General features: G+C 37.1%; 1 protein-coding gene and 1 long non-coding RNA gene across 3 annotated transcripts; both read right to left on the bottom strand.

Annotated features, from left to right (window-relative positions):
* Positions 1-2,664: 2,664 nt before the first annotated feature.
* Positions 2,665-6,456, bottom strand: LOC149751178 (uncharacterized). The gene is made up of 3 exons (XR_016398620.1): positions 6,126-6,456; positions 4,946-5,227; positions 2,665-2,980 (listed from the first exon to the last, which is right to left on the bottom strand). It is a non-coding gene; the product is annotated as an uncharacterized LOC149751178 (long non-coding RNA).
* Positions 6,457-8,353: 1,897 nt separating this feature from the next.
* On the bottom strand, positions 8,354-16,366 carry LOC103721924 (mitochondrial ATP-independent inner membrane protease subunit 2-like). 2 transcript variants are annotated; one of them, XM_008812313.4, is made up of 5 exons: positions 16,041-16,366; positions 13,590-13,762; positions 9,345-9,528; positions 8,965-9,074; positions 8,354-8,851 (listed from the first exon to the last, which is right to left on the bottom strand). In XM_008812313.4, the coding sequence occupies exons 1-5, from the start codon at positions 16,110-16,112 to the stop codon at positions 8,770-8,772; spliced, it is 621 nt and encodes a 206-aa protein (XP_008810535.3). In that variant the 5' UTR covers positions 16,113-16,366; the 3' UTR covers positions 8,354-8,769. The 2 variants fall into 2 exon arrangements, with proteins under 2 accessions (XP_008810535.3, XP_008810541.3); XM_008812319.4 differs by having other exon boundaries at positions 8,965-9,071; positions 16,041-16,349.
* Positions 16,367-16,421: the final 55 nt, after the last annotated feature.

The raw sequence follows: 16,421 nt of genomic DNA, 5'->3' as shown, positions 1-16,421 counted from the left end.
TATGATTGTGTACCTCTATATTTTTTCCAAAAAATAGTTCCTACAAATATTATATTAGTAAAATATTAATATGTAATGATAATAATTATAATATTTTATATCAAAATATTATATTATACTATAAATATAATATTATATTACATTATATCATACCTGTTATGTTATATAAAATCAAATTATGTTATATTCTTATGCTATAGTATACAATATGATATTAACCGTATTATAATAATATTATATTACATTATAGTAATATTATACTATATCATATATGTATATATTAATACATATTATATTTTATTATGCTTTATTTTATAATATTATGTAATGTTCATAATGGTCATCTTGTCATACCCAAAGTACTTTCTCAGTTTGTTTACCAAACACATCTTAAAGTTTTAAAGCTTTATTGCCAACAGCTCTGCTAAACATGACCTAAATACATGATGATAAGAATGTCTCCCATGGAAGGCAAAATAGCCAAAGTGCTATTTTTATTGTTTTGTCTTATGTATTTCCCGTCATAAGTTGGAAAAACTATTAAATTACAATAATAAACTTGAATAAGAAAACTGTATTTCAGATTTTGTTTTGTGAATAATATGAAATGATGCAATGTTATTATTGTAACATTTGGATTAATTTATTAATTTGGATTAATTTGGATTTTCAACTTAGGAAACTATTTGGAACTTTAAGGAGGATCGCTTCTTGATCTTCTGCACATAGCATCAAATAGCATTACCACGCATTGTATCGAACAGGAAGTGGCGTCTCCACATAACCTTCTAAGGAGGCCATTTCGGCGCACATGTTTGGAGCCCATGATTTTTATTGGTATGTCTGAAGTTGCTTGTCTTTTTTTTATAAAGTATTTTTTAAAATAAATTATTTACTTTTAATATTTTAAAATTAATTTATTGATGTTTGATAATCATATCTGTATAGCTCTCTCATTTGGGCGGGCTTAAACATGGAAAAATCGTTAGCCAAAAAGTTCTTCTACCAAATATTTGATTTTTTCAAAAAAATATATTATTTACTTGAAAAGCTGCTACGGTTGGATGGGTAGGGACTAGAAAAAGTGGAGATTAAAAATTTGAATCCTCTTTAACATGTATTTTGCACCACAGAGAGTTGTACAACCCTAAATGAGACGAACGGTGGTCGTTCATCTCCAAAACCAAACACGATGTGCGTTTGGTGATGAACATGACGTCTCACAAGTTGAACAACAACTATCTGAGATGGACGACATGATGGCTATATGAAGCTATACAGCCTTTTGTGATGCAAAACACATCCTCAAAGATCCCAACTTGAGGATTAAACCCTTCCTATCACAACAAATAAATAAATAAATAACTTAGAAAAAAGTTCAATGCGACTTATGGATGACCGAATGGTTAATCTATTTAGGCTGTATTTTTGTCTGACAGACTGAGCAAAGACAAATGGAGAAGTCTTTCCATATCTCCTATCCTATTGGGGTAAGAAAAAAAACAATTAACCTAGAAATCTCACGCAAAAGAGCCACTCAACATATGTTTCTCATAAAGTTGTGCACGACAATATATGCAGACCGTGGCAGTGAAAATTGAAGCCAAGGTGCTTCTCAGAAAGAAAAAGAAAAAAGAAAAGCAAAAACAATTATGCAGCCAACATGGGACCGTCCCAAGTACTTCCACTACAGCACTGCTCATTTGCTATTTTCTACTTCTTTACTTCCTCTTTTGCTGACAGGAGTACTAATTACATCAAGCTAGGATAAGCACACTGCACTGCATAAACCATAGCATGAGGTTTTTCTTTTTCTTTTTTTGTCACCAGATAAACCATGCAGGCTGATGATCTCCAACAGAAGTTGATTTCAACTCTGACCGACCGAATCGAGCATGCGTGTTCCTAATAAAAAAAAAATCAATCACTAGTTATTTTTGGGCTTTCCCTTAGCAACTCTTTGATAGTTTGCTACCTGTTGCTTAAAGCCGGTCAAGACTTCTCCACAGTAGGCTGCTCGCATGGCGCCCAGCAAAGTTGCTCCCCCACTTGATCTGATCATCTCCATCGCTCATCTCGGTTCTAATTTTTGCCAGACCAGGAGCAGTTGTTTCTATTCCCCACACCTTCCAACCAATCTTTTTTCACCACCTCCCCACCAATCTTAGATCGATGATCAAAATAGCCAGACTAGTTAAACCACAACGACATGAATCATAATCTTGTGAACCAGCTATTCTCACCATGCAATCCGGCTGGTGATAACTAGCACGAATTCAGTTAGAATTGAAAACAATATCTAAATATTATGCTCAGGGAACCTCTACATAGCAACAACAACAAAACCTTTATTTTTTATGGAGAAAAAAAAGGTATACGAGAGTCCTATGTGCTCCAATCCGAGCGAAGTTTGTCTGTCTAGGTATCAAAATTCAAACAATAAATATATCGATTGTATCGCAAACAGGATTCAATAAGAGCACCTGTCTGAAAATTTCTAACAAGCACCAAAATCCTGCCATAGAAATCAATATTTTGATAAAGTTGAACCTTGAGCTTGGACCACCACATATGTAAAAAGTGCTGGTTGGCTGTGCAATTTTAAGCTATGAAAAGGACCGAGAAGCTTCCAGCGTGAGAGGATTATTGAAAAACAAGAGAAAATATGCTCAATACTGATGATTATGACCATATGAATAAGCAGTACAAAATAAAATTTACAATACTAGCTTACAATGTTTTCCCAGAATGTCAGATCATGTAAGCTTGGCCAATACGCATACAACCATCAAAAGCAATCCCATGATTATAGCAGAGTTAATAAGTGGCTCCCTTGCCACCGAACCTTGAAGTCATTAGCACAATACATGACTGCAAAAAGACCGGTAGATGTTTTGTGTAAGCAAAACAACAGCTTTTTCCAGCACAATCTCAAAAGGATCCAGCTAGGACAGAACATCTGAAACCTCCACTAATCCTCCTGGATGCATTAAGGAAACATTAAGTTGCCAGTCCCAATATTACTAATTTCAATATCAAAGATGCAAAAGTCACAAGCCATCCTTATTCTTCACATAGAAAGCATCAGGTATCAAAATCTTAATCCTGTCAATGCAGAATCTACATCTGGCAACGCTTGCATACTCACTAATCCTTTTGGATAATCATATAATTTCTATTGATTCTCGTGAGAACAACTGCAGTCCCATTACCCAATTCAATATTATATCTGATTGAACCATGGAATCCCCCCCCCCAACTCCTTCCTGATTCAAGACATTAATGTTGCCAATGGTTCCACAGTTCCACCATATAATTCAGTAAGACTGAACTTTTTTATCTAGACTGTCATGAACTTCCATAGTAGTGAAACAACCGTCATTTGAAAAATGGATTCCACACTAAGTTCTACATCTTTCCACAACATATTTTTTTCTGCAATCATGCAGTCTGCTGAACCACCAGCTGTCTGATTAGAAAAATTAGAAAGCGTCTTTACTTTTGAACAGATTACACCTGGAGCAACCTCTTGATTGCTTGAATCACCAGCAATATGTTCAACCAACCTAGGATCAGTATTCAAAGACTCAACAAGAACAACAGCTTAAATAGATATATTGGATAATCCAACTAGCACACCATCAATCACTTGGTCACCTGAATCAACCACCATATTCTCCAAGTTAGTTGAATATGGAGCAGCAACCTTAGATCAGAAGCCATCAGTTATATGACCAGCGTGTCAGAGGAAACATTTGATCTACACTTTGTTGAGATATATTAGATGGTAGATTTGGTACACCAGCTACCTGACTATCTGAACAGGTAATTGTTGTTTCCTCACCTGAATGTTGCTTCCTCCATGCATGTCAGTTTGATGCACTCCCAAATCTGGCCTACAAGCATCAACCAAGTACTATCCAAATATTTTTTATTTTCTCCCAACTTTTCATCCAGAGTTGAAGGAGGACCGTCTAATAAGAAATCTAGGCGCACTTCTATTAGGTGCAAATATAAAAATTAGAAAATTTTATTTTATTTGGGAATTAGAGAATTTTACTTTTATGTGGATTTTGAAACTATAATTTTATAAAGACTCCAGTATTTTATTTCTATGCGGACGCTTATTAGGATTTTGGGTTGTCTATATAAACCAATTACTGTGTTAGTTAAGAATACAATTTGTATTATTGAGATTTGCGAATACAGAATATTAAGTTGCCCTTTCCCTCTGCCTTCTCTTCCTCCTCCTTCCTCTCTTCTCTTTCCTCCTCTTCTTCTCCTCTCTACTTCTCCTGTCATGCATCAAGAGTACTGTTAAGTTATCACCATTCTTCCTCATGAGGACGATTTCTTGCTGCAATTTCTTTCCTTAGGTGCCTGATTTTTCGTAGCACTTTCTTCCTGCACCCACTTCTTCCTGTCCCAATAGTATCTCCGGAGACTCTATTTAAACACCTTCCGTTTGTTGGCTCCTTCAATCAAAGTACCAACCCTGTACGAAGCTCCTAAACATTCCTGCTTTCGTAAATCATGGAAGCATCAATTTCTGCAGCAGTAGTGTCCATTTGCTTATATGTGGACTCTAGTGGTCATAATTTCGGGCCACTGACATCTAATTCAAATTAGAACCAAATTAAATTCTACGAGATGGAGACAACAATGAGAGTGCAAAAGTTCAAGCACTAAGCAGGGAGGGAACTAATCAGCAGCAGGATAATCTAGAGAACTGTAGATCAAAGATGTGGGACAAAAAGAACCCGGTGTTTTACAAACATAAGTATTCATTATCCAAGTGACATTTATTTTAAAAATTTTGGATGGATTGTAACTTGACAAATAAAGCTCGCACATGTAGAAAACCAAGCAAAAGGTATCCTCGTCAAAGTGTACCTTTAGGAGAAGGGAAGGATATAAAATAAACACAAACACAACTGCAACTTACCTGGAATCCATGTATGAGAACTTTAATCTTCCATTCAATTTGTGTTGCCTGTTTCGCTTCATCGTTCATTCTTTTCGTCATGATCTCAAATTCATTTTGTAAAGCAGCAAGATTTTGCCGTTGCCAGCAATACTAGCGAGAGCATAACTCTAATGATAAGGAAAGTACATAAGATCCTGCTTTTATGCATCATGCCCTTTGACCAAATTATTAAGAGTCTCGTACTTGTGCCCTATTACCACCCAAGGAAACTTAATCTCTTCCTCAGTCAAAAGGATCAACCTGAAAAAGAGACTAAATTATAGTTCATTATAGTTCTTTAATAATAACAAGGCTGCTGAAATACAGTAAGCATGCATTATGGTCTTAACCTATGTTAACGACACTGTAAGCTATATTTTCATTTCCACCTATATTTTGGTGCTAGAACCGAGAAGGTGCACATGAGAAAGACATATGGAGAAAACAGAGGGGGCATGTTTAAAATGAACACCTACCACCCTCAAAAACCGAACTCGAGTCATTTGCTTACAACATGCAGAAGCTTCTACTTCTCCGACTCCAAATTTTTAAGCACATTCTCCAGTAGGTAACCGCGCAATACTTAGCTACTGTTGTTACACCACAATACATGCCATTTAAATAAAACAAATTATTAGCCCAAGAAACCAGCTCCTAATTTGGTGCTACTAAAAACCTCGAGGTTTCCAACCAAAGTTTTTGGTGGGCAATCTTTTCCCTTACGTACTTCATTGCCACCAAACTGTGAGAATTATGTCTTCGACAATTTACAATTGGAATAAGAGACCATTCATTTGGAAAATGTTCTTTAAGCTGTAGAGACATGATCGCTAGAAGACTCTCTCAGAAGTACGTCTAATCATCCAATTTTATCTATCTATTTCCTTTCCTTTCCTTCTGTCTGTATATCATTTCCATCCAGGTGTTTGCAAATTGCTCAGAAACATCTTGGCCACAGATGATTTTTCATGCAGTCATGATTCAGGGCAGGGCATCAACTTAAAGCAACAAAAGTACTACCTTTTCTTTCTCCAAACGGTTTCTAAGCGCCATTAATCAAAAAAAAAAAAAGAAAAAAAGAAGCATCTTTTGTTTTTTCTTTAAGGAAATGCAAGAGATAGAAGAACGAAGAACGAAGAACGAGAAAAGCACTCACTACCTTCTCGAACGGAAGGATCGAGCCACTGGTTATTCTCCGTATTTCATCACCACCGCCTTGAGGACCTCGTCCTCCGCGTTCTTCCAAGCACCTCCCTTTATCATGTACCTTATCTCGCCCCAGGTTCTCCTCCTCCCTTCCCTCCGACTCGTCTCGAGTTCCAGGCGAACTTTAGGGATCTTCTTCGATCCCGTTTCGATTTCCCGGCGGGACGATGAGGAATCCTCCGCCTAGGATTCGAGCTCCGTCCCACTCGCCCTCCACCAAATTCTAGGGGGTTTTGGACGGGTCTCGCCCTCCGAGGGGGAGAGGCAAGCTCGTCATGATCGGCGGTTTTCATCGAAACATGGGGTCGGGTATTTCTGCACCGGTTTCGAGTGGGCCCCAGTTATTCCGCGAAAGCGATAGTCAGCAGTTCTCGGCTCCTCTTTAGCCCAATGCGATCCAATTTGGGCTCCGCCCGATAACCAAAGCATACAGGCACAGCACTACGTTGGGCTGGGCCAAGATGACTGTTCTAAGACTACCGCAGTCATATATGAAGACAACTATGAGCTCCCCAACTCATGCTCGATGTTGGGCCATGCACTCAGCTCTCCAACTTCACCTGTGGCCCATCTCGCATGAACTTTTTTAACCTACGATGAGATGGCTAACCTTAAGCCAGTGTTGTCAGAGTTGACCGGCTTCCTCAACTCCAATTGCGGGTTCCGGAGGGGCATTTGTGCGTGCAACATTATATTATACTGCATAAAAGGTGTAAAAGAACAACGACACTTACCAAAATAGCAAGATTTGTATAATATTATTAACCTCCCACAGGGTCTCAGTTTACATCAACATTTTCCAAAGCATTTCAGTCTCCGTCTCTGTCCTCCAAAACAAACTTGCAGATCTTCATTGCGTATCACGGAACATCAGTAGGCCTTCCAGTCTTCCACCACCACCTCCAATACTGCTATTGCTCCCGCATTTCGTCTGCTCATTTCTAAAATAATGCTCTCTACTTTTGCTAGACATTGGATAAAGCACTCCAGGTCTGCGAGATATGAACTCGTAATATCATTTTTATCACGCCAAAATAAGAAAAGGCAAGGAAATCCATGCACAAAGATGAGCAACTCATACTCCACCAAAGAATGGTACTAATACAAAATAAGGTGCACCACTGAAAATTATATGGCATGTATTTACATATTCACAACACTAAAACGGGGAGCAACTTCAATCATCTTATCTCCAATATACTGCTCAACATAGTTCAGCTTCCTCTACGCTTGCGTCTCAGCTTTATTCTATGCGAAAAAACTATTAGATGGACTCTAATTTCATTGTGAAAAACTGATGAAGAATGATACTAGCGGGTTAAAGTGTGATTAAGAGTACAGCCGCCCATTATGTGGGGCCAAATTTTGATCCGCGTGCTTAAAGCAAGATGCAAGAAAAAGATACTAACCAGGCTTTCCTTGTTAAACCTGTGAACCGTGGGGACCCAGGAGTTTGCCATCCGTCTCCTCATGATATGCACAAATGATATGAATATCGAATTCAAATATACCTTCACTTTTGCCGAATTGGACTTTTATTATGAGGCTGGGGAGGAGGTCTCTTCTATAGAAATTGGAATCCTTCCGTTCAGCTTTTGTCATTGGTGCCACTTCCATACACGAGCATGTCTTGTGCCGGACCACACTTCGTCCTTCAGGAACGATGCTGCTGCTTTCTTTGTTGGCGAAGGCCACAGCTTTGACTCAATTGGATTTCATAGACGAGGTGTCTCGACACATGGAGAAGTCCCCTTATGATAGGGCATCATTAAAAGAAACGTCATTTCAACTTGACAGAACAATCTAAATGCCAACGTGATCACAACCTGAACGTCGAATAACAATCAGTTATGTTCTCTCTCTCTTTTTTTTTTGGTTAGTTATGGTGCCATCTAACTGTTTAGATGATGCTTTAAAATTTTGTATATAGTCAAAGTATAATATACCAATAAAAAAAGTCAAAAGTATAAAATACAGGCCTAATCCTCTAATACCTTCTTGATCCGTCTGTCAGACCAGGATGCTAAAATAGGAATTCCGTGAAGGATCATGAGACCAGCCTCCAGAAAACAAGACGTTCTAGAGATAAAACATCAAACAAACCAACCTTTGCAAAACAAGGTTGAACATCAAATAAACAAGGAATGAGTCAAAAGTTAAAAGCCAGGTGGATACGCCCGATTGTCTCACAGTTCTGGTTATTGATCAAGCCAGAAGACTTCAATAGTATAAATGAAATTATTACATGCATATGCATTTAAATCATGCACATGCATTTAGTTTGATGAACTTCTCAAATACACAGCAAAACAGAACTTGTCTACTTTCAAAATTGTACCTGGACTGGAAACTTTATACTTAAAAAGCTCATAGGATGAACTTATACTGCTGCCTACCAGATCTCTGATGTGGAATCAAAATTAATATTTAGCAGCCCGCATAAACTTTAGCCAACAGATGAAAATTGCAGACAAATCCTCTTCCCACCCAGCAAAACATCGAAGGACTTTCACTGGTGTTCTTTCCAAGAATCAACAGCACCCAGATAATAGGAGCCATTTGAAAGGTTATAGATTACACGGATCCTGGAACGTGTCCTACATTTTAGTACTCTTTGTCATCTCATCGACATCCAACTCCACCGCCAACACGGATGAATCTTGTTTCATTGCCGGACGACTGGACATGAGTAAAGTGCATAGACTTTTAGATTGTTATGCAAAGTTTTTGAAAACATCAAAAGGCTGATTGAAACACAAATAAAATAACAATGGTTTTCTGTTTGATTGTACCTGTTCAGTACTGGACCATGATCGACAGCTGACCGCAAAGCATAGACTACTCTACCAACAATGTCAGTCATGGGAACAGGACCAAACAAACGACTGTCCCGGGCTTCCTGCTACCAGATGGACATGGAAATAAGCATGCAGATTGACATACATTAAGACAACAAAAACTTGTGCTCACCAAATCTTAAATAGCGAAAACTTGTGCATGCTGCAAATCCAAAGGGATTAAATAAGGCTTGTTGCTCATACATTCCAAATTTTGGGAATGCCCAATAGCAAACATGATCATTTAGAAGCCTCTCTAATATTGTCTTAGACATTATTTTGATAATCATATGCACTTGGATATGGTTGGTTGCGCAAAGCAATAGCAAAAGTACCTTTGGCTTTAAAGATTCATTGTCTGACAGCACCCAACACTGATCCTTCTCTAAAATAAATGGCATATCTTTCTCATCAGCGGATACCATCTCATACCCTTCTATGGCAGCCAATCGTCTAACAAGATAATCATCAGATTTCTCAGGATCTTTTAACAAAACAACATCGCCCACAAAGACTTGCCTATGTCAACATAAATAAATAAATAAATAAATAATAAAAACTAGAACATTTACAAACAAGAACATCAGTGGATGGGAAGTAGGGAAGCTTTATAAACAAAAAGACATGTCACTATCTTAACACCTACGAATAACAACATCATATGTTGTACAGGAGCCACTGCTAAAATCATCTTTTGTACTTATCTCATTTTAATGCAGATTACGGACATAATAGTACAAGTAATCTGGCCTCTCAGGCTCTCTGATGTACCCTTCATTTTCTTAATGAATGGTAGGTGGTCTTTCCCATTTTTGCGTCAAAAATAAAGAAGAAGGGGAAGGGGGGGGGAGCAACACAAGGGTCGATACAATCATGAACAAAGATGAAATTTTGCAATTAAAGCAATTCTCTTCGGCTACAATTAGAAAGTTCTTGTTCATCCAGACAAATAAAATAAGCAAGGTAGCATCTCTACATAAAAAATTCTGCAGAACCGTGTTGACTCTCAAAATGTATTATAGATAAGCCACAACACAAAATAATGCTATGAAGATATGGGGAATGCATGCCAGAAAAATTATGAAATAGAACCTCATGAGCTTGCTAATATTAGCACCCTAAAAATATTAAGACCAGATGGCCGCGATCTTTCAAATTATTAATCGCTTTTGATGAACATAGAATTCAACTTTTTTCGGAGAATAATATAGAACTCAACTGAAAAATGGTTTACCACACAATATTCATGATCTAAGATTATTACACTTCAAAAGGCAGGTCAAATAGGAAACCTACAAGCCAAAAAAAATAAAACTGAAACCACAAGTTCATCTGGAAAACATGATTTTCGAAACAATACAAATATAATTTTCTATGTAAAGATGTCCAACCATATGATGCAATATTCATTATTTAATCATCTATAATGAAATGAATAACTGATAACCATTATGATTGTCTGTGACTTATATCATTATCTATGGTAAACTTTAGCATGGCAAGCAATACATAGTGAAAGTTACCAACATTTTTTATGTTTTTTTTTCCTCTACACAAAGAAATGCTGGCTGATATATCCCAATAAAGATGATAAGAAAGACATCGTGCTCCAAGAACTATATGCACATCTCGTAACCCATATCTGTACATCCTACTCATGGGTTAGCACTCAATACTAATCTATATTGTTTATTGCAAGCCCCAAGTATACATCAGTCAAGGATTGTGGAAAGCTTTTGTGTTCTTCAGTTTATTCATTTAAAAGATGGACCTGTGGAACAAAAACAGGGAGACTAACGAAGAGATCAACCGAATAAAACATTTGCAGACAGGACAGGACTATAAATAAAGACTACAGTTATCTGAATTGTGTTTCTTCATCATGACTCGGTCTTAGGTAGCTTTTGCACTGTTAATTAGTGCTGTCATGATATGGATACATACTTCATCTAGAATTATGAAATGAGTGCATATTGGAGTGTCAAACATATTATGGTGCATGCTCCCATTCAAAGACACATCAACATATTATTTACTACTAGGTTTCACTTATACTATGTAATAAACAAGAAATCATGTCTAGAAAGTATCCTTAAGGCATGTCATTCTTTATCCCTATGCCATATTAATATGCAAAGAATAAAACAGAAAATGTGGTAAAAACGGAAAATACAGAGCAATAAAGAAATGTTTAAAGGACAAACCACAAGCACTTAAATAGAATTAATGCATCCATAGGAAGTGCATCATCATGTATTGTCTATGCTTGCCTCTGTAATATGTGACAGGCATTGCATATAACCTACACAGCTAATTTCAATTCTGCTATAAGACTTACTGTCGTAATTTTCAGAACCACCATCTAAAGAAAAAGTAAAAATTACAACACAGCTTCTCATCAAGTAACTCTAATTGAAATTCCAGTCTTTCCTATTTGCAGGCATCACTAATAAGATATTGACAATTCATTATCCACCAGTGTATCTGTTTGATCCAACTCTTGGATGGCATGAATGGATTGGAATTATGGATCTAAGAGATATGGCAGACTATAATTTAACCCAAAAAACCAAGAAAAACATAAAGATAAGCAGTCATATCCTAAATTATATATCTTGGATATTTATGAACATATTGTTACTACTTACTAGTTTGTTACACTTGGCTGATAAAAAATAGTCCTATACTGACCATTACTCAATTGAGAGGACAAAACACATTCAATTGTATCTAAGGGTCACTGGAATGTATTAACTTTGACAGGTAAGTTAAAAATTTTCACTTACAACTCTCCCCTGCAAGTTGTATAAGACCCCCTCAATATTACTATTCAAAATGGTAATACTAATATTAGACTTGCAAGAAAACCCACTATATAGTTTGAATCTTACCCTTTTCACATTTATATATATGCATAACTAAAAATCAAATCAAGTGTGGTTCCTATATGTAATACAAACACCCATGGTTCTACACCTTCCAAGTGGATTATTGGAAATGGCTCCCACATACCTGAGTATACAAGAGTGCCATTTGGTCCATAAAACACTCTTACTCTTGTCAAATTAACAGAAATGGAAAAAAAATTGAGATGTTGTAATCTTTCTTGACATTATAAAAAATTGCAATTTGTGTGTAGTTTTTGCAAATTCTAGCTAATATTAAAAAGCTTGATTTTTGTTGGAGCCAACTTTTCTAGCTAGCTGGTGTGTAGTTTTCCAGTTTCAATAACTAAAGCCAACTTTTGCTTTAGAGAACAAATGTTTTGCATTTCGTAATAACCTGCTGGAGTGTAGCCCACAAAAAAGAGTATTGATTTTTGTTGACTGAGGTGAAGGTTGTCATATGGTCCCCGCAAATAGCATAGCCAAAGTGCCCAGGCAAGCCCCATGCAATTCAGTTCAAAAGTCAGTCATCCTTCAACTCGTCAACTTCAATTACCAAATCAGGTTTTAACATTTTAGTAAGCCTCAAGTCGTACACAGTAAATGTTCTGATTTAGTCTCATTAACTAAAAACACTTTAAAGACATACAATACATGAGCAAGAACCTTTGTTCATGACTTTCAATCCACAGAATGAACTAAAGGTCTAGAACAGGTATAAAGAGGGACAGATGACAATCAAAGGCAACAATCTAAGAAATGTGAAACCTTTTAACCGTTTTTGGACTCCCATCTAATCATTCTTTGAGCAATTCTTATTTAGTTTAAAAGGGCCATGCGAACTCAAAAAACACAACATGCAGGATAGTAATAAATGACTCGATCTTGAAATCAGGGAGCTCATTGTGGCATCTTCATTTATCAAACTAGTTCCAAATTATCATGCCAAGTCACATAAATTTCCTTATTTCAAAAATACTAATCAGAAAAGCAGTAGACAAACAAATTGGATTGTAGACTACCATTTGAGTCAAAAAAATCCATTGTAAAACTCCAGTACAGGGAAATGCCCATGAAGGGATATAGCATGCCCAAGTAAAATGACCCATGGAAAATTTGGTACATGTACACATGTATAATTCAAGTAGCAATACCAGAATATTTCTAACTGTCAAGAAGCTGCAAATTTGGAGCTTATATGCATGAAATGCCATCACATCAATTATTATTGGAATATAAATGTTATGTTAAAATCTGAAGGTATACAGAACTTTCCAATAAAGTTTTCCTTATAGTGAGATAATTGAAAACAAAGAAATAGCAAGAGTATCAAATCCTGTAGCTCATGGAAATATTAAGGTACAATTGAGTAACATGAAGGGCTCACAGAATTTTGGAGGACTCCTAGCTGCCCACGCACAACAAATGCAACAACGATGAAAGCAGCAGCAGCAGTAGCAACGAAAAAATAACTGAGTTCTTTGCAAGATGAATATCAAAAAATAACCCAAAGTATAAGGAGAAACTAGTTAGTTATTACACGAGAATATTTTCTCAAAATTGGCAAGCAAAACTGCAGAATGCCTGATCAAAAATTGCTTTCCAACAAATCATAGAAGCCAGACCAAAAATAACTATAAAGAATTCTAGGACTAATAATCAAGAAAGAAAATAAACATGGAGAGGTGGAAATACGTTGGAGCTGGAAAAGGCAGTTTTCTGACAAGAAGAGTTCCTCCATCTCCAGCAACAGTAGGTGCCATTTCTTCTCCTTTATTCCAATGAAAGAAGGTCAGCTTGCCTTGGAAAAAATTTTTCCAAATAGCATCACTTAACTCTCTTCCATTGATTTGACCTACATTATACTTCTGCATTGTAACAGAAATAGATAAATTAAGGCCCATGTTTCTCAGAATAGAAGTATCATTTTAACTTGCAAAAGAAAAATTACATTATAGACAAATTCAGAGCAAAACCATCAACATGGAACAATAGCATGAGAAAAAAAATCACAAGAATAGGAATCATAAGACATTTACTGAAATTCATACTCTGGCTCCAGTACATGGTACAAGATACGGGCAGGGTAAGCACCTGTCAGTTTCCAATATCTGCTGGAACATGGCTACCATATTCATAGAAGTAACATCGAGCATAGCATTAACTGCATTAGAATAATCTATGTGCATGTAGTTAAAGAATCTGGGGTGTTGACTAGGCAGTAGACCTTTCCCCTAGTGCTTATGAATGTTTTAGGCCTTAGACAATCAAAGGGCATGAGCTCTAGAGCTGGCCTCCTGAATAATAGTATAAATATGTGGATATTACTATTATTTACATCTGTTAACATAAAAACAAGTTCACTTTATAGTAAATGCACATGAGAATCTCACTAGAAGCATTCCAAGATTGCAGTAAAGTCCCATCCATATGGAAGGCAATATAACTACATAAAGAGCAAGTAAGAGAGAACCAATTTAAGTGACTTATCAGTGCCTCAAAGAATTATTCTGATTCATGCCTTCCAGGTTTCCCATAGGAAGGTATTTGAAACCACAACCCAGAACATTTGGTATTAGATGTGCTATCTATGTTTTCTATATTTCAAATAATGGTTTCTTATAGGGAACTGTGGGGCTGGAAATGGAAACTAACTAAGAGGAGACCAACTAAGCAGAGTCCACCCCATCCTCTTACAACAAACAATCTTCAGAATTTTTCATGAGCATCATAGGTGGGATTTTGGTTGCCTTATGTAAAAAAAGATGCTAGCATGACATGAATTTTAAGAATCATTATAAGGTTGTCAACATTTCGATTACAAGCAAAAAAGCAAACAGCTACTTATTCCAACCCACCCCACCCCCACAAAAAAGAAAATCGGGAAACTGTGATTCTATTATTGTTTCGGTTTCTTAGGCATGGCATCAAACTGTCAATGCAAATCAAAATAGCCCTTTAATGGTTCACAAATAATCCTTCTAAAATTAGCCATCCACTATTCTCAATGTATTAAGCATCTTCCAACTCTTATGCTGTGCTCCATCCATAATACCATAAGAGAAGTACAACCAACATCCTCGGAAGTCATCTTTGTGTCAGTCCAGATATTCATGTTTTTTTAAAAAAAATCTTTCCCCCTCATTTGATAAGTTCCCGGATCATCTCTTATGAAATCATAGACTATTCGTTACCCCAGATCATGCATGAAGTAATAGCATGCCATTTAAAAAAAATCTTACGTGAATATCTCTTCGCTGAGCACCACATTAGTCCCTGCTAGATCAGGGTCTAATAATGAGCAATAGTAAAAGAGAATGAATAAAAGAGATTAACAGCCTATCAGAGTATTTGGAATAAAGATATGGAACTGGAAAACAGATTGTCGACACATATTTGCAGTGTTAGAATCCCAAACAATGTGTAACAGCAAAGAATGTCCTTGCCAATGTTTGAAAACCCAACAAAAATCTTTTACAATAAGGGGGGGAAGGAAGAAATCAAGGAAAGCTGGCTAATTGCAGCATTAAAAGGGAATACGAGATCATGAAAACCGAATGGGGAGAAGTAATCACTAACCAGTATTGTATCAAAAGAGATGAGACCCAAATCAGAAACCAAGAAATTCCACATTTAGGAATCAAGAAGACCCTCCCTCCAAAAAAAAAAAAAAATAATCAAGAAGACCCATTAAAATTACAAGAGACATCAGAACTCGCCGAACCATATATCACCGCAAACATTCATGCAATTCAAGATAGATGAGGGGCAGGCATTCTTTTCTATTCCAAAAAACGAGAAAACGAGAAATCTAACTCAAGAGCATGATAACAAAAAAAGACAATCAAGTAAAACCTAGACGCATCAAATCCCACCAGAAATTGCGAACGCTTACAAGAAACCCATGACATCCCCGATAAGGTCAAACCCAAACAAATCCACGTCCGCAACCCCAGACACCAAAAATCAAGAACGCCCAGACGAGGGCAACGCGCAAAGGGAGGGAGCGCAAATAAGAGCTATTGCGAGCGCAAACCAAATCAAGATTGGATTTCGAACGGCAAGAACGAGAGGATGGGAAGCGAAAGAAACAAAAAAAACCCTAGAGAACCAGAGAGAGAAAGGAGGACGGTGATAGTCTCGTACCTTCCAGCCGAGGACGACGGAGTACTCGAACTTGGTGGCGGCGTAGCGAACCCACGTCGAGAGAGACACCATCGCGATAGGGAGCGGAAGAGGAGCCGAGTGGATCAGTCGTCGTCGTCCGCCGCACTTCCCACTCCCACCTTTTTTTTCCTCACCGTCCGCTCGCTTCGATTTTGAGTGCCTTGATTTTAGTACCTCTCTCGATCAAAAAGATTTTTTTTTTTTTTCAGTACCTCTCTTCCGCCCAATTTTTTCGTTTTCGTTAATAAAAACCTATCTGTTTACATAGTTGGTGATCCGTCGTTCGACGCATCGTAGTGTCTCCCTCTTTGATTACTAATGCAAGAGTTATTTGGACAATCTTATGCCACGTTTCTTTCG

The sequence above is a fragment of the Phoenix dactylifera genome, chromosome 16, assembly GCF_051530095.1.
Source record: "Phoenix dactylifera cultivar Ajwa chromosome 16, Ajwa_hap1_PhDact_Kaust_v1.1, whole genome shotgun sequence".
NCBI lineage: Eukaryota > Viridiplantae > Streptophyta > Magnoliopsida > Arecales > Arecaceae > Phoenix > Phoenix dactylifera.
Note: the sequence above shows the minus strand (reverse complement) of the source record. Positions and strands in the feature narration are given on the sequence as shown.